This window comes from Narcine bancroftii, chromosome 9 (genome assembly GCF_036971445.1).
Source record: "Narcine bancroftii isolate sNarBan1 chromosome 9, sNarBan1.hap1, whole genome shotgun sequence".
In the NCBI taxonomy this organism is placed as follows: Eukaryota; Metazoa; Chordata; class Chondrichthyes; order Torpediniformes; family Narcinidae; genus Narcine; species Narcine bancroftii.
The window spans coordinates 22673095-22701082 of NC_091477.1; the positions used below are offsets into that span (position 1 = coordinate 22673095).

At 38.5% G+C, this 27988-nt stretch overlaps 1 protein-coding gene across 3 annotated transcripts in view; it reads left to right on the forward strand.

The window, feature by feature from the left end:
• The window catches only part of ddx46 (DEAD (Asp-Glu-Ala-Asp) box polypeptide 46), a 53936-nt gene that overhangs the window by 10472 nt on the left and 15476 nt on the right, over positions 1–27988 (forward strand). For 2 of the 3 annotated variants that reach the window (XM_069898405.1, XM_069898407.1), the window contains 12 exons: positions 565–693; positions 10406–10493; positions 11653–11818; positions 13737–13885; positions 15263–15376; positions 15484–15649; positions 18331–18451; positions 18544–18719; positions 19765–19886; positions 21492–21570; positions 24025–24107; positions 27581–27745. In XM_069898405.1, the coding sequence (XP_069754506.1) occupies positions 565–693; positions 10406–10493; positions 11653–11818; positions 13737–13885; positions 15263–15376; positions 15484–15649; positions 18331–18451; positions 18544–18719; positions 19765–19886; positions 21492–21570; positions 24025–24107; positions 27581–27745 (1558 nt within the window). The remainder of the gene's footprint in view (positions 1–564; positions 694–10405; positions 10494–11652; positions 11819–13736; positions 13886–15262; positions 15377–15483; positions 15650–18330; positions 18452–18543; positions 18720–19764; positions 19887–21491; positions 21571–24024; positions 24108–27580; positions 27746–27988) is intronic. The other variant, XM_069898406.1, reaches the window with a different exon arrangement.

Consider the following 27988-nt stretch of genomic DNA (forward strand, 5'->3'; position numbering starts at 1 on the left):
TTTGGTAATTTATACCATTACTCCCTCTGAAACCTGAAGTGCAAATTGTCTATTTTAGTGTTTAATACACTAGAATGGCAATTTGTTGCTTGAGAAGTGTGCTAGGAGATGGTACAAATGCCAATAACATATAAATGGAAGATCTTTCGCTGTTATGCCATCAGGACAATTTGTTTCTGTGTTAAATTTAGTTTTTTTTTGCTTTTTTTCTTTAGCTGAATACAAAACTGAAAATGTTATTTTAATATATTCCAAAACAAAGGTTTAAATTTGTACATTTGGTTGGTTGAGAAAGGGTGACCCGTTTACAACTTTGCATGTGATAGGTATAGGTAATTCACTACTCAATTGAAAGTCATATTAGATTTAGGGAAGAGGTATGTATGTCTGTTTACATTTAGATTTTATTATATAAGATGAATTTTGATAACAGTATTTTCAAATTTTTCTATTCCCACTGCAAAGTTTAACAATCTAACATTGAACTAATTGAAAGAACATCTATATGAAGATTGTATATCACTCATTTTTCCAGTCATTAAAATGCAAGCACTTCTATTGTAGGCGATCTCGGAGTCGGGAGAGGAGGAGATCTCGCAGTCGAGAAAAACGACGATCGTTAAGCAGAGGTAGAAGCCGTAGGTCACACTCTCAACCCCGGTCACGGAGCCGCAGTAAAAGCAAGGAGAGAAGGTATTGAAAGAAAGATTAAGAGAATAATTAGTTCAAAATATCTGATGAAAAAGATTTTAAAGATCAAATTTGATCTTAGTTGAAGCAGTTGAATAAAGGGAGGTTAATTCCTCCTCCTGAGATTAACTCCTTTACCTTTTCAAAGTTTTTAATCTTCATTAGTCTGAATCAAAGAGCTGTTTGGTTAATTCAATAACTTGACCACTTAGTTGGCAGCAATTAATTTTTGGCAACTAACTGATTTTTGATTTATTATTTTACCAGCTGTGCATTGTGGGCTAAACGGCATGTATTGTATTGTTATGTTCTATGCAGATGACCCCATGCTGGTGCAAGCCGAGTATAACTGCTGTGTGTTGTAATGTATAGGATGGTGCATGTTTTATTACTAATAATGTGCTTATCAGTCCTTCAGCATTCTCCACTTACAACAGGAGCGCTTGTTTTAGAGATTCATGTGCTTCTCTTTTATCAGCTTCCATACTGTGATCGTAGGACCAAGTAGACCTGTACCTCTTCCATTAACAAATATTTGATCAGTCCATCATTACATTCTGTTGTCCATAATTGATGATCTCCCACTAATCCATCAGCCTACTTGACACACTTAATCAAATGTTGAGAAAGGTTCAGATTGTTTTGACTGAGAAATGGGAGGAAGAGTACAATTGTGGAAGGAGGAGTTGTGAAATATTGAAAAAAAATTAAGTCAGTACAGTAGGCAAACAGATAGAGAATGCAAGGTTAGATTGCATTATTAATATGAGTAGCTCATAATGAAGATTAATTTGGAGCAGTGACAACATATGAGAATATAAGATTGTGGTCATAGGAGCATAACTGAAAAGAAGGGCAGGACTAGCAGGTCAACATTCATGGGTATCGAATCTTCATGTGTGATGGGGTAAGACTGTAAAAGAGAGAGACGTTGCATTATTGATTAAGGAATCCATTACTTTGGTAATGATGGAGGATACCCTCAAAGGCTCTTCAAATTATGCCATTTAGGTGGACCTTGGGTACAAAAGGGGGAGTAAATATGTAGATATCACAAACAGATGCAGGAGTAACTGGATTATAATAGCTTCTCCAATATGAACTGGGATTGTTTTATTGTAATGGGGGTGGAATTTTTAATGTGTACCCAGGGAAAGCATTTTGAACATAGACACTCTGACTAGAAAAGGGGCAATGCTGGACTTGGAGAATATGGCCTGGCAGGTGTTTGAAGTGTCAGTGCAGGTGGAAGTCTTTCAAAAATGAAATCATGAAAGTTCAGGGCTAACATGTTTCCATAAAAGTCAAGTTTATTGTCATCTGATTGCACAAATACAATTCTCTGGTGTTCTCTGGTCCTGGGTGTAAAACATGCAGACACTCAACTAGACATAACGCACATACAGACAAACAATATATATGCAGGACATGCAAACATATGTGCTTCCCAACTATCATTCCCATGACCAAATCATCAATACAAGCATCTGTCTGCTCTAAATCTTGTCACAGAATTGATCATCCTTTGAAATATTCTTGGAGCATTCTTCATACCAAATAGTAGAACATTGTATTCATATAAACCTGATGGTGTTACAAATACATACATTTCTCTATATCTCTGTTAAGGGAACACACCAGTGACCTTTTAATAAGACCATCTTCATAAGAAACTTAGCTTTTCCAACCTTATCCACACAATCATTCCCTCTAGGGATAGGATAAGCATCTGCCTTTGTTACACATTAACTTTTCGATAATCAGTGCAAAATCTAACCGTCCCATCTGATTAAGGCACCAGGACACAAGGTGAACTCCAATCTGAAATAGAACAACTACTGATGTCATTCTTTAACATGTATTCAATTTCTTGATCTATTATACATGATGGTATAAAAACCTTACTACCCCTTCCCCCCAGCAAAAAAATCCCCAAATAAAGAAAAGATGTTAGCCAGAAGCAGCCTTCAGGAGAGGTACTGGTTGTGGACAAATTGAAGGGTTTGAGGATTATGCAATGATACAAGCTGATTCTTGTGAGAGTCACTCAAACAAAACATTGTTCCAGTTCGTCAATATAATTCAAGTATTTTGCAGAATTTGGATGAGAAGTTGGCTCATTTGTAGCCCCAGGTAAAGGACCAAATGAAAAGAAAGAATAATAAGAAAAAAGCAAAAGAAACCTGATTGTCAAGAAGACACCACCTACCACATGGTTCTAACCATTTATATATTTTAATTCTTCAAGGAGGTTAACGGGGATCTTGAAGTTTAGGGAAAATATCTATAAATTAATTCCTGCAATTTGTAAATACGAGTGCTGAATTTTCAAATATGCATCATATTTATTTCTTAAATTATAAGTAATCACAAGGGGAAACACAGCTATGTATTTCTGCATTTCATTGTTTCCTATATAGATGAGAGTCCAATTTCCATGTTACTGCTATACATTTTCTTGCAACTGGTAACACAGAATCTTGGGAAATTTCTTTTGATATAGAGTTAATTTCAATTTCAGTCTTATCCCTACAATATTGCCTAATAAAAACAACATTGGATTTTGTGGAAATTTAATTCCTGTAACCTGTTCTTAAGAAGTTCCCAAGTTTATCCAAAAAAGTCTCACTTTAGGGCAGGACCAAGTAGAATGTTAAAAGATACCTATCTCCTGGCCAGATCTAAAACATTGATCTGATAGATCTGGCTTCAATTTATTTAATATCTGCAGCGTAAGATATAATTGATGTAGAAAATTATATTGAACTAATCTTCATCTTGTGGGAGACCACACCACTATTTACCTCACTGGAGCTTCAGATTCGCGGATCTCCGTGGGCCCGGGAGTTTTCTGGGGCCTAATGATGCTAAGGCTTCTGGGAGCTGCGTCAGTTCAGGAGTCTTGTGACAGGGAGCGCACAAATCTCAGCTATTTAAACAACTGAAAGAACTCCATTAAACCAGTCAGCTCATAGCATCTTTTGTGTTCTTTGTTGCTTCACTGCTCGTTACAGTGATGGCCCGCCACATAGGTGACCCTGATGGTCAAACAACATTTTGGACCCCACTATTGCACTCAATTTACCAGTATTCAGATCTCACAGCCACAGGTCTGGTTTGAGCAGGCATAGGCCCAGTTCCATCTGTGCCAGATCACCGATGATGCAGCTAAATATACTATGTCATTGCATCGCTGGACCAAGACATCGTGGGGCACATTGTCAATTTCTTATGGCATTCTCCAGCCAATGGCGGGTATAAAGCCATCAAAGACCTGCTCATATGTATTTTCGGCCTATCCTGACCCAACAGGGTAGCACGATTTTTCCACACAGATGGCCTGAGTGACTGCACTCCTTCCAAACTAATGAATGAGATGCTGGCGCTCATGGATGGACACAGGCCCTGTCAGTTTTATGAGCAGCTTTCTCTTGAGCAAATGCCAGAAGATATTGTTTGCTACTTGCAGACAACAACTTTAGCGACCCCTGTCATCTAGCAGCCCATGTTGATGAATTGTGGCACACTAAGCAGTAATTGATGCGTAGCAGTGCCTCAGCAAAGGGCACAAACTCTGCCCATTCTGAATAGTGGTGCGGCGTCAGCCTTGGCTGGATGTAGCACTGACAGAGAGCAGTAATGCTATTACCATCAGAGATGGGGAGCTGCAGCCATTGCTGCTGTACCCCCTGCACACATCCGGGGAACACTGAGGCTGACTGGCCACAAGAACAACCTTCTTTTCCTCTGGGATCGACACTCAGGCCATTGGTTCTTGGCAAACACTGGGGCGGAAGTTAGTGTGGTCCCTCCTCCGATCTAGATACATTTTCAGGAAAGAGGGGCCCTCCTCATGGCCTCCAACAACAGCAGCATCCGAACTTACGGGTCACAGACGATTCCACTCAGTTTCGGTTCATCACGATTCAGTTGGTGCTGATATATGGATGTCCCCTGCATACACGAGTGAACAGGCTGCCTCCGGATAAACTGCAGTTGGCTGAAGATGAATTCCAATGCATGGAAGAAATGGGGATTGTTCGCCACTCTAACAGCCCTTGGGCATCGCCGCTGCATGTAGTACCTAAGGCTTCTGGAGGGTGGAGACTATCAGCATCTGAATGACATCGCTACGGCATGTATAGGATTTCTCTGCAATCCTACACGGCAATAGGATTTTCCCCAAAATTGACCTGGTGCATGGGTACCATCAGATCCCAGTTCACCTGGACAACATTCCTAAGACTGACTTAATTACCCCTTTTATGCTATTTGAATTCCTCTGTATGTTCTTTAGTTTAAAAGGTGCGGCCCAGACATTTCAATGACTAATGGACACAGTGACCCAGGCCCTAGATTTCGTATTTGTTTATTTGGATGACATGCTTATCGCCAGCCACTCATGGCAGCAGCACCAGGCCCATCTCCGTCAACTACGTCAGCAGCTAGATGACCACAGGTTAGCAATCAACCTGGCCAAATGCCAGTTTAACCTGCATCAATTAATTTCCTCGGCCATCGCATCAATCTGCACGGAGTGGTTCCACTATCTTCCAAGTTCGAGGCCATCTGCAAATTTCCAAGACCCTTTACCATCAAGGACCTGCAAGAGTTGGTTGGCATGATTAACTTTTACCATTGTTTTGTGCTAGCTGCAGTCAGTTATGCAGCCGCTTTTGAGTTTGAAAAGGATCTGAAATGGGATGACGAGGCCGTGATTGGATTTGAGAATGCCATAGAAACGCTAGTGAGAGCCATTATGCTCGTGCACCCATAGGTTGATGTGCCAACGGCTCTGATGGTGGGTGCATCAGGCACTGCAACAGGCGAGGTCCTGGAGCAGTTCATCAATGGCACCTGGAAACCCCTGGCTTTCTTTAGTCGTCATTTGAGGCCACTGGAGCAGAAGTACAACGCTTTTGACAGGGAGCTCCTTGCCTTCTACTTGGCCATGCATCATTTTTGCTATTTCCTAGAGGGCAGAGAGTTCACAGTCTACATTGATCACAAGCCATTGACTTTTGCCTTTGCTGAGATGTCATGGCACGACAACAACAACAACAACACTCCTACATTTCAGAGTTTATGACTATGATAAAGCATATTGTGGGTAAGAGCAATCTAGTCACCGACACACTATCCCACACTGCCATCACTTCCATTCATTTGCCTGCTCTTGGAATAGTCTACACGGCTTTGGCAGCAGCTCAGCAGATAGATGAGGAGATGGCCACATATTGCACTGCCATTTTGGGGCTGTAATTGGAGGACATACACTTTGGTCCAGCAAATGCCTCCCGACTTTCTGATGTATCCACCAATCAACAGAGGCCCATTGTACCTGCTGCATGGCGACGTCGGATGTTTGACGCTGTACACAGTTTGGCTCACCCTTCGATTAGGATGACAACAAATCTTGTGGCGGACAAATTCATGTGACAAGGCCTGCGCAAGCAAGTCAGTGCTTGGCAAGGACATGCATCCAGTGCTAGACCTCAAAAGTTCAGCGCCACACCAAAGCCCCACTACAGGTTTTTGGACCAATGCAGCACAGGCTTGATCACATCCATGTGGATATCATCGGCCTGTTGCCCTATCCGGGGCATTACTCACCTCTTCACAGTAATAGACAGGTTCATGAGATGGCCAGAGGTTGTCCCACTCTCCTGACACCTCTGCCTCAGCTTGTGTGAGAGCCCTCTTCGCCATTTGGATAGTGTGTTTTGGACTACCCATGCATATCTCCTCTGACAGAGGAGCTCAGTTTACGACCAGGTTACAGTCCACAATCGCACAGTTGCTGGGCACGGAGCTACATCGGTCAATGGCCTATCATCTCCAGTCCAATGGCTTAGTGGAACTTTTTTTACAGCGCCGAACGAGGATCTGGCTATGTCCTCCGCAAAATTGGTGTACGGAGTCCCCCTAACAGTCCCAGGAGATTTCATTCTGGCAGTACGTGGGCAGCAGAAATCTCCCACTTTGGTACTCAAATGCTTGAGGGAGAAGGTAAGTACTATTTCGACCACCTGGCATGGATCTACGATTTTATACATTCCGCTTGAACTCAAGGACTGCCTTTATGTGTCCCTGCGCAATGATGCGCACAGGACACCGTTGCAACAGCCATATGAAGTTCCTTTCGAAGTCGTACAGAATGATGGCTCCACTTTTGTTATAGACATTGGCGGCAGGCAAGAAATAGTTTTGGTATACCGCTTTAAGCTGGGACATGTGGACCTAGACCAGCCAGTATTGGTGGCATGCCCCCAGCACAGGGGGTGCCCATCGACCACTGCTACTCATGATAACAGGATTGGGGTGTCAACTCCTCAACTTACCTCACCAGAGCTTCGAGTCGTGGGTCTCCGTGGGCCCGGGAGTTCCTAGGGGATAATGATGCTAAGGCTTCTGGGAGCTATGTCATTCCCAGGAGTCACATGATGTGGGGAGCATGCAAATTTCTGATATTTAAATGACTGTAAGAATGCTATTGAACCAGTCAGCTCATCAGCTCATAGCATATCTTGTGTTCTTTGTTACTTCATCACTCGCTACAGTGGTGACCCACCACAATCTAACATTTATTGTATTTCCATACTATCTCGACATAACTCCGACTAATTCTGTTCCAACTCTTGAGTGATAAGCAATTCACCCCCTTCCAATCTGCAAAGATTGGCAATACCAAAAACCTCTTTATATCCATTGCTGTTGATTCCACACACACAAGCCTTTTAATTGGCTTTCAAAAAGAAACGTAACCAAACAAATCAAAAATTAATCAATCAAATGGTCAAATCTGAGAAGAACCCCCAATTTGAACCTAGACCAGCAGCAGTAGAAATTCACCAAGACAATGATATCTTCAAAACAATAATTTTCATTAATAACTCTTCTTACTTAACTCTAACTTAACCCCACTATGCGCAAATGTATATGTGTTTGTGAAATGTGTAGCAAAACCCAAACCATTACAATTTAGACATAATTCTGAAGAGATTATTTTGGTCTTAGAAAGCTTTTGTGTTGAAACTCAAAGTCTTTACTGCTGTTCATAAGTTGTCAAACTCACGTATTCTTGTAGGTTTGTTTTTGGAGAATTGTTTCTTCAAACGAATGATTTCCCTCTCTTGCATGGAGGCTTCAGAACTTGTGTTTCCTTCCACGATGATTTCACAAATCCCAGCAAAGGTTACATGAATTGGCCATGTAAAAATGGATATGGTGAAACAGTGTTCTTTTCAGAGAGAGCTGAAGTGGCTCTTCGTTGCCACTGATTTGTATATCTCCCATGGTAAAGGGAATACAATAAGAGCAGTACCTCTCTCACTAGACGTTACAGCATTTCCTGACCTCAGATGTTTCTTACTGTAATATTAAAGATGTCTTTGTGAAATGTCTTTAATCACATATATCCCTTTGCTGATTTTGTTTGATGTTCTTCTCTTCCAAAAATTAACAAGCAAATGCTTCTGAGTTGTCTGCCCAGATCACAAGCAGATGGCTTTGTGTGTAGATAGATCTTTGAAGATGGTTTTGTGTGTACATAGATCTTTGAAGGGAAAGCCAGCTTGTTTGAACAGATACCATCTCATCCAATACCATTGTTCCAGCAATTGAATGAACCATTCAATTCTAATGTTATTTCTATTGTTTTCCAGATGTTGCATCTTGGAAAATGGCTTCTCTCTGTGTAATTGTGTGTGTCTGTCCACCCAGAAAGCCTTTTCCAAGAAATAGATATAATTTTCCTTCAGATTAATAATAACACAGTTCCATCTTTTTATAACATTGCATGAGACTGCAGGTTGGGAGGTTGGAGTGGGATGGTGAATTAAAGCAGTGGCCTACTGTGGTCTGATTGCAGGGTCAAAGCAATCAATCAATTTATTTTTCTCCAAAGAGAGGAATGCAGTGCACCAATTGGAAGTGCTAGTGAATCATTGCCTTACTTGGATAGATTATTTGAATCACCAGATGTTGGGAAGGGAGGAGGTGAAAGAGCAGGCATTGCATCTCCACTTATAAGGGAGCGATAGACAGGGTTGGAATTGTGAACAAGGGAGTTGTAAAGGGGGTGATCCATTCTGAAAATTGTTGGAAGGGGAATAAGTGTCTAGTGATAGAATCTTGTCATAGTTCACAGAAATATCAAAGGGTGAACCACTGAATACAGAGGCTGGAAGAATGAAGGCTGTGGACCCAGCAAGTCTATCCTTACTCTGTTCAGGTAGAGGAGGAGTGAGAGTAGAGTTGCGGGAATTAGATGAGATCTGGCTAAGGCTGTGCCCACTATGGTAGAGGAGAAGTCAATGTGGTACCCTTATTCAAGTTCAGGAGAATTTAGCCAAGGAATTACAGGCTAACATCAGTGGCTGGGAGGATACTGGGGGGGGGGGGGGGGGGGGGTTCTGAGGGTCAAGATTAATCTGCACTTAGAAAGGCAGAAATTAATAGAAGATGGCCAGCATGGCTTTATTAGGGGGAATTCTGTCTGCCTAATTTGAGGTAACAAAATATATTGATCAGGGCAGTGAAATTGATGTATCTGTATGGGGTGTCATTAAGGCCTCTGACAAGGACTTGTGTGGAAGACTAGCCAAAAGATTAGAGTCCATGGGATCCAGAGCAAGTTGGCAAACTGAATGTAAAATTGCTTTCGTAATAGGAGACAGATAGTGATGGTGGAAGGTTGTTTAGTGATTGATGGTCTGTAAACAGTAGTAACATTTCAGCATCCTTTACTGTTTGTTAAGCACATTTAATGACTTGGAAATGTGTAAATGATATTACTAGTAAATATGCAGATGACATAAAAATAAGTGTTGTTAAAAGCGAGAAGGATAGTCGTAGACTCCAAATTAATGTTGATCAATTGGTAAAATGGGCAGATTTGTCAGATGAATTTAATCTCAAGAAGCCTGGTGACTTTAGAGAGCTAACCTGGTTAGGATATACACAATGAATGATGAGGCCTTGAGGTATATTGAGGATCAGAAGGATCTCAGCATAAATTTCTCTGAAGATGACTCCACACGTAGATAAAGTAGAAAAGAAAACGCTCTCCTTTATTAGGAAGGGATTAAAACATATGAGCAGGATGTTTAAAATACAATTTTATAAACACTTTATTTTGGCCACAGCTCGAGTACAAAGAAAGTGTTTTAGTTATGACGCTAGACCAGGCAGGTGAGTCTCCTAGAGGAGACTGAAAGGAACCTCGTAGAGGTATAAAAAAATTATGAACAGTTAGATAGGATATGTAGAAAGGAACTTTTCTCCAAGTGAAAGTATCCAAAACAACAGAGCATAGGTTTGAATAAGATGTAAGAGGTTCAGATGATTTGAAGAACATTTTCACCCAGAGGGTTTTTGGAATCTAAAATATGCTACTGGAGTGAGTGACAGTGAGAGACAGTGGTTTTCAGTCACTTTAGTTAATGTAGAACTGTCCTGGGTATCCTGGTTCCATTTGGGATAGTAATTGTTTATTATAGTTGACCTGCTACTTTTGATTGATGTTGAAGGTTTCTGCCTGTTCAAGGCTTGATGAAAACATTTAACAAAACATGATTTTTTTGAAATCTGAACTATAAACAGAAAAAAAATCAATAGTTAAGACAGACAGCATCTATGGAAGAAGATGAAAATGAGCATTTCATGAGTTACCCCAGTGCATCTTGAAGTTATTATGTTTTATATATTTTCACAGATCAAAATCCAAAGACCGTGTAGAAGTTGCCAATGAGGCTGTGAAGGAAAAGAAAAAGGAGGAGAAAGATGATGACAAAGATGTCAGTGTAAGTGAAGGTAGAAATAAAGAATCTATCATTTGAAGGAAAACATTCATCACACAGGAGTATCTCAAACCCCTTTCACCCAATTCATCTACCTGTGGAGTGCAGTCACAGTGTAATGTTAAGAAATGTGATAATCAATTGCACAAAGCAAAGACAGTGAAGTAGTAAATGGCTATAGTTTACAGTAATCGAAAAGCAAATGGTTATGGATGCTGGAAACCTGGTAAATAAAAACCGAGAATGCTGGAAAAAGATGAGGATCCATGAGAAGGCAACAGTTCAGGTCAATGGCTTTTCACTAATTTGTGATGAAAGATCATCAACCTAAAATGTTCATCTATTTTTTTTCTCTCTCCTTGGATGCTGCCAGACTACTAAAGACTTACAATATTTTCTGTTTATCTTACTGTTTTGCAGTTGGTTAAGAGTTTACTTTATTAAAACCACTAGAAATTTTCAGTACCAAAACAAAATGTTGCAGGTAATGGAAGTGTGCAATAAGCACAAGAGAGACAGCATCAGTGGAGAGTGTCATGACCCACACTGTTGGAATAGCTTATTTCTTGGATTATTCATTTTGCTGGAACTGGCCACAAAATAGCTCTCCACAGTTGAGTGGTTCTGCTTTGCTCAAAGCATATCTTGTGAAATATGGGCAGTAGCAGGTTATTAATGCTCTGTAACCAAATACAATTGTTGCTGATTGTTCTTTGGCCTTAGCTTTTATGTCCAGTTCCCTTAACTATTGATTTCCAATGTAGTCCTAAAATATCTCTTCAGTCTTTAATGTAATTGGCATGCATTAAGCAGTTTTTGAGGTAGAAATTTCAAAGATTCCCAAATCTCTGAAAAGAGAAATTCTTCTAAATCTTGTGTGGCTGACTCTTTGTACCCAGTCTATGCTTCCTAGGTCTTCAACTCCCTGAGGTGGCATGACATTTTAGCAATTAAACAAATTATCTGCACAATCAAATAACATATGCTTTGAGAATGCTGTGGTTATATACCCATTGATAATGCCTTTAACTCATTGTAATTTACATTTAAAACTGAAGCACCTTGCATCTGATTTTCCATAAAGGCTTAATGTCTCCATTGACAACAGCAGAGAAATTTCTGAATAATGACATTTAATTTATAAAATCTTGTAATTTCTCAGAATTTTGAACAGAGCAAATTAGAGGAAGAAATGAGAAAACGGAAAGAACGTGTTGAAAAGTGGAGGGAAGAACAACGTAAAAAGGTTGTGGAAAATATTGGTGAAATAAAGAGAGAACTTGAAGAGATGAAACAGGGCAAAAAATGGAGTCTTGAGGATGATGATGGTAAAAAAATTTTGATAGATTATTTGCCATATGATTTTATGCCCAATATGATCTAATGGACATTAACGAGATAATTACTGAGTTAAAACACAATGTTGGAGAAACTCAACAGTATACTTTATATAGCAAAGATAAGATAAATAACCAAGGTGTCAGGCTTGAACCCTTCAAGGTACATACTGAAAAACTCTGATTATCTGAAATGGTCGGGACCGGGCCTATGTCGGATAAAATTTGTTTTGGAGATCTGGTTGTTTTTTAAAAACTGCCTGGTAACAACAGCAAATCACTTGTAACAGTGTTTAAAATATAGCAAACAACAAGGAATGGCTTTTTAAGCATTAAAAGAATGTTTAAATCGCACCAAAAAAAAAATGCTGGCTGCTGATCACCAACACCTCCCCACTGAGCCCTGCTCCTGCTGGGAGGCTGTGGTTCCTGCTCCTTCCCTGGAGCTGGAGGTCCCTGCTGCCGCTGGCAGGCCAACTTCCCGTGTCAGTTCGGCTCCATAAAAAAATTTTAGATAATTGAGGATTTCTGATTTGTTTCTGATATTCTCGTATATCCAAATTGTTTTTAAAATTTTCGGATAAATTAGGATTTTGGAAAATCCGATTTTGGATAATCGAATTGAACTGGTATGACCAAAATGTGGGGGCAAAGGAGCAGTGAGAGGAGCACAGTCCCACTGGCTGGAGGTAATGGTTGGATAAGAAGGGGAGGGCACACCAGCAAACAGGAGGAGGGGGATGGCTCTGTGAAATGAGAAGGAAAGGGGACCAGAACTGAAGGAAAAAAAGACAGAGGAATGGGGAAGAGAGGGAGAACAAGGAGTAGGCTAGCAGAAACTGGAGAAATCGATGTCAATACCATCTGATTGGAGAGTGCCCAGATGGAATATTAGATGTTGCTCCTCCAATTTATGGGTGGCCTTGGTTTAACAGTACATGAGGCCATGGACAGATATGTCAGCATGGGAGAGGGGGGAAAAATTGAAATAGTCACTGGGAGATCCCTGTCATTGATGTGGACAGAGTGAAGGTGCTCAGCGAAGCGATGTCCTAGTCTGTGTCCAATCTCTCTGATGTACAGAAGGCCAACAGGAGCACCAGATGCAGTGGATAATTCCTGCAGATTCACTTGGAAGGACTGTTTGGGGCCCCAAATGGTGGCGAAGGAGGAGGTGTTGTTGCAAGTGTAGCTCTTCCTGCAGCATCAGGGAAAGGTGTCAAGGGGGCAATTAATAAGAAGAGATAAGTGGACTCCTTAATCACCCCAGCAGGTGGAAAAATTGCATTCTCCTTCATTGGAACACAGTGAATAAATGAACTGCCGAAACTTGCAACTTATTCCATATCAAAGCACAAGATGTGCTTGGGAGCACTAACTCCTTCAGTGTCCTCTCTGAAACACAGTCATAACTTGTCAACACATTGATGACTTCATCGTCTGTGTCAAAAATACGAGAACAAATGATTGTGTAGCATGTTAGACTACCTTAAATACAAATAAATGTGGTGGTTTAAAAAGGTGGTTCACCACAACCAAAAGACATTTGGGAATACGTAGGCCAGTCTGTGCTGCAACTTTTGAATATATTTTTTAAAAATTAATATGATATGAACCATTGCTTAATTGCAATATTTGAATATAATTGTGGACAAACGAGGTCCAGGTCTAATAGTATAAGTGAAAGACCTTTTTAAATTCTGTTTGGTACGATCTGGATTTAAACCAAACACCAGAAAGAAAGAACCTAGCATTGTGTTTACCTTCCTTAGCTTTAATTTAACTCTGCTCGTATTGAAGTTTATTCTTGATAGTCACTCCTTCGTAACACTTGGCAAAATTCATTTAGCCATTAGTTTTTAAAAAAAAATGTGATTTGGATGTCAGTTTCCACTATTTATCTGAACAGATGATGAAGATGAAATAATTGAAGGTGAAAGGAAAGAAGAAGGAGATGATGACAATGAAGAATTGGACCCATTAGATGCATACATGGAAGATATAAAGGAAGAAGTGAAGAAATTTAACATGGGAAGTGTAAAAGGAGGAAGTGAGAAGGTAGGTTTTTGTTTATAGTCTTTCCCTCTGCAAAGTACTTAACACTGTTGATGCTGCTTTTCATTCCTTAGAAATGTAGCTGTCTTCTTGAATTATTGTCAACTGGAAACACTTTTCAGACCATGTGCAAAATTAGATCTTGTCTGGAACACCACATGAAATTTGGCACCAATGCCTGTGCGAAAAGCCTAAAACAGCATTTTTTTTTCTTTCATTCATTCGTTGTTCAGGTTGCCAATGTCTAGGGCAAGGGTGGCTTGTTTTTTTGCCCAACTCTCTTAACTGCTCTTGAGCAGGTGTTGGTGAGCTACTTCCGTGAAATGCAGGCTTCCTTCTGTTGAACGTCTTCTTTCAATTCTGTTTGATGGAGAGTTCCAGGATGATGAAATGGTGATGATGAAGAAATAACCATAGTTACCAATAGAACATGATACAGGACTTGGGGCAGAAACCTGTATGGGATACTGTTAAGCCCTTGGTTACACTGGTGGGAGAGTTGGTAGATTTAGGAGGTTCCAAATGTATTGCATGTCACTCACAGCCAGTGATTATAAATCCTAGAACTTCCTAGCAGCAATCTGGGAGTATTTTCTCTAGAAGAACTGTGTTGTTTTGAGAAAGTGGCTCCTCATCACCTGAAGTGCAATTGGAAATGGTAATAAATGTCTGCCAAGAATGAATTTTAAAAATATATCTTTGCAAGTAATTAGTGAATTTTGTGGACAGTATGCTAAGAATAAGTGCTTATCGTACTAATCGAACAGGTTGCTTTGTTTTAAATGGGAAATTCACAAGGTAGCACTTAGCTTGATTAGATTTTACCTGCTTTCTTAACCGATCATATCTGAGCAATTTTCCACATTATTTGGTACATGCCAACATAATGACCATCTCAACTCGAGGTGTACGAGTTTTGATGCAGGTGTGCATACATTTGCCGTATACAGTACTCTCAGCAACTTCTTGATATCATATGGAATGCGTTAAATTGGCTTCTTCCTGAAGCATATTAGAGAGCTAGGTGGGGTTTTCAGTAGTTTTGTGATCATCTTTTCCGAGATTTTTTTTGTTAAATTCTAGATGAATTTTAATTGAAATTAAATCCACATTTGTAATTTTGGCTTTCTTGTTCTTGCGGGTACATTTTGAATTTTCAGCTTGATATGGACGAAAGAGTGAAAAATCTCAGGGTGATGTCATCATTCAAACAAAGGAAAATGGAAGATAACAGTAGCTATTATTTCTAAAGTGCTAATGATACATTTATTCCTTGTTTCGCAAGGGAGGGAATTTGCATATTAATGCTTGAGCTCATAAAATTAAGTTAGTTAAATGAGCAGTGTTGTGGAAAACAAATTTGTTTTGTTTTGGTGCCAGAAGTCGGGTGCAACGGTAATGAAAGTCATGACCGTAGTAACTACAAAAAAGCCACATTCTGAAATGGAGAAAAAGAAAGGGGAGCTGATGGAGAATGACCAGGATGCAATGGAGGTAATGAGGAAGATTGCTGGAAGCACATCTGTTTTCTATTTGCAACTTGAAATTTTAACTGCTCTTCTAGTTGTGTACACATTTGTGTTTCTTTTCAAATTGCACAGTATTCTTCAGAAGAGGAGGAAGTTGATCTTCAGACTGCATTAACAGGATATCAGACTAAACAGAGAAAATTACTGGAACCTGTGGATCATGGGAAAATAGAATATGAGCCCTTTAGGAAGAATTTTTATGTTGAAGTTCCTGAACTTGCTAAAATGTCTATAGAAGGTTAGTACTTGCATTCCTGATGGATGGAATTTAAGCTTGAGGGAATACTGTGTCATATTTTCCATTGCTAATATTTACATTAATACACATTCATTTCCTTTATGTTGGTAATAATTGGAATTTAATGGCCTTCTTGGAAAATGTTGATCAAGATTTTCCAAGTGTGACATTAAATGCCAATTATTACAGAGTTGAAACTAAAACAGTGGACATGGGATTAAATATATCAACATGCCTTGTTCTAAGTGAGCACCCTTCATACCTGAAGTTGAAGTTATCCTGAACTTGTATCCAATTAACACCTTTTGTTGGTCTGATCTCCTCCTGCCAATTTTATTCTGATGCCTTCCTGTCCATTGTTTATTCCCTGAAGAAGGATTCAGGCCTGAAACATCAGTAATATATAATTTATGGGGTTTTTTTCCGTGGGATTTTACCATTAGGAAGTGTTTCCTGACATTCCGGCAGTGGTCGTTCACAGGAACAACCAAAATTGCAAGTCTATGTTTTGGACCACGAGTTTAGATAGCATACCGGCAGTACATCATCACGCATCATCGCTAAGCTGTATTCATTAGCCCCTTGGTCACGGAATGCCTGCAGTTCTGTTTAGAGTGCAGGTATTCCGGGAAAATGACTAGGCATCTAGGAGGTAAAATGTCAGAACGGAAATGGCACCCTCGTTCCCGTTCCAAGCTTTTTATATAGCATACCTTCCAGGAAAATGGGAATAATTTCCTGGAGCGCAGTGGCTGGGTAAAAAAAAAACGTATTTGTCTCCTATGGATGCTGCGAGACTGGCTGAGATCCTCCCACATTTCTGTGTGTTTTTACTACAATCGGAGCATCTGCAGACTTTCATGTTTTATTCCTATGAGATGAATTACACCTTTGAGTTTTGAAAGAAGTAGCTATAGAGATTGTGGAGGCATTGGTAATAATATTTCAGGAATCAATAGATTCTGGCATAGCTCTGGAAGACTGAAAAATTCCAAATGTCACCCCACTATTCAAGAGGAAGGAAGGCAGCAGAAAGGAAATTACAGACCGGTTAGCCTGACATCAGTAGTTGGGAAGATATTGGAGTTGATTGTCAAGGATGAGGTAGCTGAGTACTTTGAGGCACATAACAAGATAGGCCAAAGCCTGCATTCTTTATATTGGTTGACAAACCTAGTGGAATTCTTTGAAGAAGTGACAAGCAGGCTAGATAAAAGAGATCAAATCAAATGTTGTATATTAGGATTTTCTGATGCCCTTTGACAAGGTGCCACACATGAAGTTACTTAACATGATAAAAGCCCATGGTATAACAGGAAACATACAAGTGTGGGTAGAGCAAAGGTTGATTGGCAGGAAGTAGAAAGTCAGAAAACCGATCATACTCTGGTTGGTTGCCAGTGATTTTCCACAGGAGTCAGTTTTGGGGCTGCTTTTTATGTTGTATATTAGTGGTTTATATTTTGGAGTGAATAGCTTTGTCTCCAAGTTAGCAGATAATATGAAAGTGGAGGAGCAGGTAGTGTTGAGGAAGTGGTGAGACAGCAGAAGGAATTTGACAGAAGTGTTCTGCAGGGATCGATGTTGGGGTCCTTTATTTTTATTGTTGTTTTAATGATTTGGATTGCAGAATAAATAGCTTTGTAGTTAAATTTGCAGATGATACAAAGATAGGTGGAGGGGAAGGTAATGATGAGGAAATAAAGACAGCAGAGAAGCTTGAATGTTTTAGGAGAATGGGCAGAGAAGTGGCTAACGAGATACAATGTCGGAAAGTGCATGTTCACGCACATTGGTAGAAGAAAAAAATGGGCAGATTATAAATGGGGAGAAAAATGAAACTTTATAAGGTGCTGGAGAGACATTACGGAGGATTCTGAGCAGTTTTGGGTTCCTCATTGACAAAAGAATGTGCTGACGTTAGAGAGCATTCAGAGATGGTTCGCAAGGATGATTCCAGGATTGAAAAGAGTATTCGTTGGAATTTAGAGTAGAATTGGAGGTGGGGGTTGAAAGACATGGACTGGGAGATTCTAGAACAGGGCACAACTTCAGGGTTGAAGTTTCAGACTTAGACCAGAGAATTTTTTTAGCCAGAGGGTGGTGAATCTGGGGAATTTGTTGCCACAGGCGATTGTAGAGGCCAAGTAATTGGGTGAATGTAAGGCAGATTTAATAATATCTCGCCTGTGAGCTTCAATTATGTTTTTCTTGTTTAATTGATAGCCTGATGTGAAATTATTACATTAATTTTTCTTCACCTCTTATAGTTAGTAGAATGGCTATTTATCGGACACTTAATTTTATTCTTTGTAAAGTGACTGCCACTCTCTAGGATATGATTATGTAGCTTTATAAGTATACGCGCAGAGTCATCAGGAACATGCCCAAAACACTTTGAAGCAATAAGATAACAGAGAAAGACATTTTCAGGAATACTCCCATCTCAATTCTATTAATTCTGTAATATTTTATTGTTTTCTCTGCTGTGATAAGCATCTAATACTACTTTTCTCTGTCTTGCTTAGTTTTTTCCCTGTTTCTTTAATATACTAATGAGCTAAGTTAGTTGCTGCACTTTGATTAAATAAAAGCTTAGAGCATCCAGCCAACTTCAATACAAAAAAATTTAATGCATTGTTTGAATGCTTATTGTTTCAAGCTTTTGTGCTGCTTTACAGAAGTAAATACCTACAGATTGGAATTGGAGGGAATTGCAGTACGTGGCAAAGGTTGTCCAAAACCTATTAAATCGTGGGTACAGTGTGGGATCTCTATGAAAATATTAGGTTCATTGAAAAAGTGAGTACTTCCTAAAACAATGGTGGTATGATTTTATCAGCATGGTTACTCTTCCTAATACCAATTGGACATATATATATTTTTTTTTTTAGGCAAGCATATGAGAAGCCAACTCCAATCCAAGCACAGGCCATCCCCGCTATTATGTGTGGACGTGATTTAATTGGAATTGCCAAAACTGGAAGTGGAAAGACTATTGCTTTTCTTTTACCGATGTTCCGACACATCATGGATCAGAGACCACTTGAAGAATCAGAAGGTCCTGTTGGTAAATATTTGGTTTTCCATGCTCACAGTGAATAGTACTGTAAACAGACATCATAACCTATAAAACTGTGTGATAAACTGATTCATATTGAGATTCAATTGATTTTGCTGTAATTTGAAGTTATCAAAGCATAGGATTATTAAGGAATGCATGCAGCTCCTGAATGATTAAAACAAAAAAGATTGCTCAATATACAATGCTCAATATAATGCGTGCCCATACACAGATTGCTAGAGCAAGTGCAGTGTGCTGGCTTCATGACTTTCATTACTTATTGCTGAATAATTTAAAAATTTACTCTTTGTGGAAGTAGTAACTGCCTTCAAGGACAATGTGCAAGCAGGTTTCATTGGTAACCGGTTTTCTGTTTATGGTTTTAAAAATAGCCGTAACTTGCAATGCTTTTGGCAAGATTCCAGTCTTTTCATTAGAAATTAAAATTACATGTAATAGTATAAATCTTTTACTTGCGAATAAAATAAAAAAAATCTGTGTGTGGTTATATAGCTTTGGCCTAGATATTAACTTTTGCTCAAAAAACACAATTATGTAACTATTTTATATCTGCCCAAACTAAAGGCCCTTGGCATTTATCTTCAACTTAAAACTTGTTTTGTTCCAGTTAAATTAGTCACTCTTTCTTGGTTTTAAGCCTTGTTACCTGAAGCTGAGCTAGAGTGAAGAAAATGTTGAATAAAAATGAATTTAGCTTTAAGAATTAATGAAACTTATCAAATGAGCAACTAAATGTTCTCACAGAACCTCTGAATGTGGTTGAAGCGCCATAGAACCTAATTCTCCAAAATTATTTGGGAGAAGGGGTTATACAAAACATTTGGTTTAAAATAAAAACAGGAAAAGCCACTGAGTTATGAACGTTTAGGCTCTCAAAGGTGGTTATTAAAAATTGAAAACATAAATATGAAAAAATAAGTCAGTATTTTGAAAGATTTGCATTGGAATTAATCATCTTTCATTTTCAATCACTGTTTAATTTCAATAAATAGGTGTTTACACATTTTTGAAATTACACTATCTTTTCTAGCACTCATCTCGACTCCAACCCGTGAATTAGCCCTTCAGATTACCAAAGAGTGCAAGAAGTTCTCAAAACCACTCGGACTAAGGGTAGTGTGTGTTTATGGTGGGACTGGAATAAGTGAACAGGTAATCAATCTTTTCTCTTGAAAACAATGAATAATTTGACTACTGTTGGAACACATATCAAAAATACAATATTTGAATTCCTGAATGAAACAAAAATGGGAGTATGATAGGGAATATTAACAAACATATATAATTGTTAAATGATTTTCAATGCAGCAATATATGAGGAACCACATGGGCAGAAAGTATTGTGAGGTCACTAGAAACTTCCAAGTGAGCCTAGACAATAAATAAAAAGGAGATCACAGAGTACAAATACTGCACTCACTACAGCTGTGCCTCAGTCTAGTAAAATTATTTTTTTTAAAAAGAACAAATCAGGCACCAACATTCATTTTTAGAGGAATAGAATTGAAAAGTAGGGAAGTCCAGAGGTAGACCATTTTTAGGGTACGTGTTTCTGGTCACGTTTTACATAATAGAAATACGGCCCAAAGTATAATTACAATAATGATTCTAAAGTATGTGGGTATACCTTGTCAGAAAAAGTTGAATAGACTTAACTCTATTTCTCTTGAGAAAAGAAGGTGTAAGGGGTCACCTGAACAAGATACTTAATATGTTTTGATCAAGTGAATTCAGTGCGAATGTTTTCAAGAAGTTCAATACATAATATTATAGAGTGCCATAGTCAGTGTTTAACACAACATTATAACAGCACCAGTGACTAAAGTTTGAATCTGGTGCTGACTGTAAGGAGTTTGTACGTTCTCCTGTGTCTGCATTGGTTTCCTCCAGGTGCTTCCTTCCACTTTCCAAAGACATAACGGGGTTATTCAGTGAATTGGTCCCATGGCTGTATTTATGAATCTGAATGTATAATCAAATGGCAGTTCATTTTTATCAACTACATTTCTGCTGCAGTATTGCTAAATACTCTGCTATGATATTAAAATTGGAATTTGTATTAACTATATCATGTTGTTTTGTCAATAAATATTTGGTTTAGCTTAGGATGACATATACCGGAAATATTCATGTATAATGCATTTCGTGTATAATGTGACCCCCCCCCCCCCATTTTTGAGGGGAAAAGGGTAAAATTTTTTACCCCCGTGTATATTATGACCCCCGCTCGAGTCAGGCTGCCATCTCACCCCCCCTCGCCCACCCGATTCGCGCTGGCATATCTCTCCCCACCCACCATCTCTCCCCCGCCCAAGTCGCGCTGGCGTCTCACCCCTCGCCCGCCCGATTCGTGCTGCCATCTCTCCCTGTGCCCCCCCCCGCCAGTCGATGGCAGTGTAGGCAGCTGCTGTTAATCTTACTTATCATTAAACCTGGCAGAAAACTTTTTAAATTATATCCTTGTGTATAATGCAACCCCCCTACTTTGGGCTCAAATTTCGGTACAAAATTTTTCGCATTATACTCAAATATTTACAGGAACTGCTTTCTAAAATGTTGAACAGCATCATAATTCAGTTGTCTTTTTTAAAGCTAGTTATTGCAGAAAACTACTTCATGAGATTTAGGATTTTGGGGGGGGGGGTAATTGAGTAATTGTTTAAAAATTTGAATGATTGTCCAAATTTCTTCGAGTAATTTAAGATTACTTTTTTATCCTTTTGCATTTAAAAAAAATTTTTTTATCTCATAATCCAGATTGCAGAATTAAAGCGAGGAGCAGAAATAATAGTTTGCACACCAGGCCGCATGATTGACATGCTTGCAGCCAATAATGGTAAGTAAAGGGAGCTGTGAACAGTTGAGGGCTTGCTTATTTTTATTTAGTGTAAAGTTTATATAAAAGTCACTTAAGCAGAATGCAAGGGAAAATTATTCAAAACATGAACATTCGCACCGTACTATTTAGAGATCAGCCCCAAATTTTTGCATCATCAATTGCTTCAGGACCGCCTAAAAGGAATTTTATTGTGAGAAACTTTGTTTCAAGTTCAATAGGATGCATAGGCCTGAATGTTTCTTCCAATATAGGCGGCTTCTCATTTAACATTAAAATAACACATGCAGGTCATAATGATTCTGGATTGAACAACAAACACATTTCTGAGACATGTTTGTTGATTGGCATGGACATAGTGGACTGAGAAGTTTGCTTCTGTGCTGTATGACTGACTTTATTGTGATTTGTTTCATTTTAATATCGTCTTTCTGCACTTTTTTTACTGTAATTTCCTGTGAGCTTTAATAGGTTTACTACTTGTTCTTGGGAGTGTGCCAAATTTAGTTGTCATTCAAATTTCAAAGCTATATTACTCAACCCAGTCAATTCATAATATGAAATAAAGTGTCACTTTCATGCATTCAGCTGACATAAAGTCAACTTGTATTGTCCAAATTTATTAGAGAAAAATCTGACTAATCATTATTTGATGTTCAAAAATAATATGCCTGATTGCACATCTATCAATTCATACATCTCCACTATTCAACTCTGCATTGCTGCCTTTCACAGTAAAAAAAATTTCTGCTCTCCCTGTGTTAACTCCTATTTCCTGTCCACCTTTAAGTCAAAATATGTCCTCAATCTTCCTTTCATAGAACATAGAAAAAAAAACATAGAAGATAGGAGCAGGAGTAGGTCATTCGACCCTTCGAGCCTGCTCCGCCATTCAACGAGATCGTGGCTGATCTTAAAGTTCAGTACCCCGTCCCCACCTTCTCTCCGTAACCTTTAATACCCTTATACTGAAGAAATAGATCTAAAATAGATTTAATGAACCTGCCTCTACTGCCCTCTGTGGCAATGAATTCCACAGATTCACCACCCTCTGGGTCAAGAAATTCCTCCTCATCTCGGTCCTAAATGGCTTGCCTATTATCCTCAAACCATGGCCCCGGGTTCTGAATTTTCCCATCATTCTAAAATGTAATTTAATTGTGTCCTGCTGCCTGCGTTGAAATGCAAAATGTCAATGATAGTTTTCTGAGTCTTGACCAGTGCATTGATGATCTAAGCACCTCGGAAATCTATTATTTATAAGGTTCTTGTGAATGAATTTAGAAATGAAAGACCTTTAGACTGAGTGTGCATTTGAAATTCATTCTGGATTGGATTAGCTTTAATGAAGTTGTTTACTAACACAAAACTATAATTCTCCATCAATCCATTTAATTCTCTAATGCTATGCAGTCAGACTGAACATATATAGCATGGCTATTAAGGTTTTTCTATGACACAGGAGCTGTAAATGAACTGATAGAACTTCAAATGAAAATCAATTAGGTATCAAAATATTGTTGGTGGTATTTGTAGATTTGATAGTTCACTATGGCTTCATTTGGCACTTGTGTGTTTTAAATCATACATAATTGCTGATTTGAATGCATGAAAAAGTATACATTTTAATATTAGACATTGTATGATATTGACTATCATTTTACTAAACTGTCAACATTATTTGACCCGTATGGAGAAAGTTTCCTCAAGAGATTTGATTTGGGCATGCAAGACATAACCCATCAGAGGTAGGTCCTTAATCAAGTTGTGCAGTATCCAGTTACTAAACTCGTGGCTCCTTGTGAATATGTCATATTCATTTCAAAATATAAGCTCTACTGCTGGAACACTTTCAATTGTTTCTTTTCCACTCTGTTTACATAGGTTTAATTTTCTTGTGTTCAGAATCTTAGAAAGTTGATTAAAATCCAACTGTTCAACACTACTTTTCTGTTTAAGTCTCTAGAGGAAGTAGGCATTTACTTTATATAAAATGCACTGATAATAAAAATTAAAGGCAAGTAGCAAGGGCCTTGTCTTCCACACATGCGGCGTAACCTCTAATATGTTCTTTTTCTAGGTGAATGCTGAGACTTGTCAGATAATGGCCTTTGGTCTCCTTTCTCCATCTCAATCTAAAATTGTGTGATGGGTGTTTGTTTTGGAGAGGGCTGTTTTGTGAATTTTGCAGGTTCTGCTTGCCCTGATGGTATGCAAGAATTAGCAAACATGGGCAACTGTTTTCACATAGTTTATACCCATTGTAAAAGCTGTACACAAGTATTTAATTTCTGTATGGAGGAAGACAAATTATAAAACAATTATTGCCACAAAAATATGGACCAATTTGATGCTTATTATTGGATTTTTTTAGTTTTAGCACATAAATTTGATTATGATTTAAGTATTGCTATGTTGCATGTAACATTAATTAAAATCATTCTTTGTTCTTAGGTCGTGTGACAAATTTTCGTAGAGTTACCTATGTTGTACTTGATGAAGCAGATAGAATGTTTGATATGGGCTTTGAGCCTCAGGTAGGCATTTTGAAGTGTTTTTCTCTGAAGAGAATGTATGATAACTATTGTGTAGTTATATGTGGGTATACGAGTATGTGAATAATTAATCTGGAATTAATTCTGAACTTCTGCAGTGAACAAAGTTAAGTAATGGTGCCTTGAAGTAATTCTGCAGCTCGTCCCACTGAAAGATCATTTGGATCATTTAACAAACCAATTTTTTTGTGATTTGATGCAAATTCATCCAGCATCAAAACACAATTTATATGAATAGTGGCTTGGTCAGGTGTATTTAAAAATAAGTTTTGCTCAGAAACTGTTTTGAGTCCAATCCTACTTATGACATAAATTTCAAAATTTATGTCAAGAAATTCCTCCACATCTCAATTTTAAATGGGTGCCCTTCAATCCAGAAATCCTCTTTTACTAGACTCTCTTAACATGGGAAACAACTTCAAGGAGTACAGTGCAAGAGTTGTCAAACATTCCTCACGTGCTTATCCCTTCATTCCAGGAATCATTCTTCTGAATCCTCTCTAATGCCAGCTCATTGTTTCTTTAATAAGGAGCCCAAAACTTATCCTGTGCTCCAAGTGAGTCCTCACCAGTGCCTTATAAAGCCAGAACATCGTATTCCTCCTGATATGAATGCCAACATTTCATTTGCTTTCTTCACCCCTGACTAAACCTGGAGGTTAACCTTTAGGTTAGACTGTAGGAGGACTCCTAAGTCTCTTTGCACCTCCAAATTTTGAATTTTCTGTCTATCCAAATAATAGTGTACTCTTTTATTCCTTCTAGCAAAGTGCATGACCGTACACTTTCCAACATTGTATTTAATTTGCCACATCTTTGCCCATTCTCCTTTTCTCGCTAAGTCTCTCGACAGTCTCTCCATTTCTTTATCACTACCTTCACCTCCACCCTATCTCTATACCATCTGCAAGGTTAACTACAAAGCCATTTATTCCCCAATCCAAATCATTAACATATAACGTAAAAAGAAGTGGCCTCAACATCGATCCCTATGGAACACTTTTGGTAACTGGGTAGCCAACTAAAACAGGATCATTTTATTTCCACTCTGTTTCCGGCCATTCACCCAATGCTAGTATCTCTCCTGTAATTCCATGGGCTCTAGTCTTGTGTAGCAAGCTTAAATGCGGAACCTTGTCAAAGGCCTTTGAAAATCCAAATATACAACATCCACTACATCTCTTTTATCTGGCTTGCTTCTGATTTGCCAGGCAAGATTTTCCCTTTAGGAAACCTTGCTGACTTTGGCCTATCTTGTCATGAACCTCTAGCTGCTCCATAACATCATCCTTGACTCCAACAACTTACCAACCACCGATGTTGGGTTAATTTTCTTTCCATTGCTTTCCTCCATTTTTAAATGGCAGAGTTACCATTGCAATTTTCCAGTCCTCCAGAACCATGCCAAAATCTATTGATTCTTGGAATATCATTACTAATACCTCCACAATCTCTATAGCTGCTTCTTTTAGAACCTGAAGATGCATTTCATTTGGTCTTGGAGACTTATCTACCTTTTGACCATTAAGATTCCCAAGCACCTTCTCTCTGGTGATTATGACTGTACTCAGCTCTCTTCTTTCTTCATTTTCCATCATTCTTCTCAGTTAAGATTGATGCAAAAATCTCACTCAGTTTCTATGCCATTTCCTTGTCTCCCATTATAATTTTTCCTATTATTTGCTTTATTTTATACCTTTTCTTTTGGCTTTGACTTCTGTCAGCCACAGTTGTATAATTTTTGCATTCAAGTATTTCTTTTTTGGAGTATAACTGTCCTGCTCTTTCGTTATTTCTTGCAGGATCTCCATCTATTGCTGCTCTGCTGTCCTGCCTGGTCATGTGCCTTTCTAGCCAACTTTGACCAGTTCCTCACTCATACAATTGTAGTCTCTCTTATTCCACTGGTCTGCTGACATCGCTTATTTTAGTTTCTTCCTCTCAAACTGCAGTGTGATTTCTACCATATTATGATCATTGCCTTCCTTACCTTTAGCTCCCTTATCAACCAAATCCAGAATTGCCTGATCGGCACAGCCATAATATGTTCTAAGAATCCATCCTGAAGGCATTCTGTAAATTCTTCCTCTTGGGATCCAGCACCAAACTGGTTTTTCCAATCAATCTGCATATTGAAATCCCCAATGACTATTGTAACATTGCCCTTTTTGCATGCCTTCTCTATCTCTCTGTATTTCGCACACCACATCCTTGCTTTTGTTTGAAAGCCTGTATACAACTCCCATCAAGGTCTTTTTACCTTTACAGTTTCTTAATTCTACCCACAGGGATTTCATATATATTCTGATATGATGTCTCCTCTCTCCAAAGATTTTATTCTATTTTTAACTAGTAGAAGCATCCCATTCCCTCTGCATACCTTCCTGTCTGTCTGATAGACCATGTATCCATGGATATTTAGTTCCCAGCTGTGATCTTTGTGTTTCTTTGGATACAAATTGTTCATTGCCAACTACCATCTCCCATCACCAAAAAGAATCAAATTATTTAATTTTCATTTAGTTTCCCAGAATTTGACTTTCATTTGTATATTGTGGTGAAATTCTACATTTGCATTTGCAGAATGAATATTGTAATATGTTAGCACTGTTAGATATATTTTGATGTCCCTACTTGCCCATTCTTTTTCTTGATGAGTTGAGATAACTCATTTGGAAAATATAGTAGCAGATAGTTTGTTTTATTAATGGTTACTTTCCTTGTTTAGTGTTTTCATTTCTAACTGACAATTAATATCAGCTGATATGCACATATGCATCCTCTCTGATTATTTTTTTTACACTTGTATCTACTTGCCTAGCTTCCCTTCGAATCATCATTTATGGTTACCTAAATTATTCCATTTGATAGAAAATGTATCTTTCGTTTGGTTTAAAAAGAATTTCTCCCAAATTCCATATTTGTATCAATCAATAAGTAACTGATTATATTTACAACCTCTAATCTTGAACTGAAACTAGAGAGGTCCTCTTTACACGTGAAGATTAGGGACCAACCACCTCCATCAGGAGACTTTTCCCAAATTGGACTGAGAATTAATGCAGTTTGTGTCAGGCATATTCTGGTCATTCGCTGGATACTTGATAGCTAAACCAGCTGTACATTGAGCAGTGGAACCTGTCAGCTGATATTTTAGATGTTTATATTATTTTTTTCCCATTACAGAGTTAGGAGATGCAGAAATATTAAATAGAACTTACATTCTGCTGCTGACCACTCTTTGTACATGTGCTCATTGCAGCTTATTCCTGCACCACCCCTTGAATGAGGACCATTTTGCTCAGAATGTCAATCTGCCCTGAGCTGGTGATGCATCCAGTGCTTATCTGTCATTTGTAATTTTGTTTTGTGAACAAAGAACTGATGTGTCTTGAATTGTGTTGGAGATCTCATTCAGTTAATTTGTTTAACAATATCTGTTTCCCTGTTAATAGGTCATGCGAATTGTGGAAAATATCCGACCAGATCGACAAACAGTTATGTTTTCTGCAACATTTCCCAGGGCTATGGAGGCCTTGGCAAGACGTATACTAACAAAACCTATTGAAGTGCAAGTGGGTAGTAGAAGTGTGGTTTGTTCTGATGTTGAGCAACATGTGGTAAGTGCTTAATAATGTTGCATATCACTCATGACGATCAGCAATATATTTCTGCTGATTTTTTTATTTCGTATAGCAACCTAGAACCCCACAACCAGTTATGTTAGGAATTGTTACATGGTCTAAATGTGGTTAGTATTTATTATTATTCAAGTTGTTGATCTGTAGCAGATGTTTAGCAGGTCAATAAAAAAAAGGATGTTGGAGTCAGTTATGACAGTCTATAGTTCAAGACCAAATGTA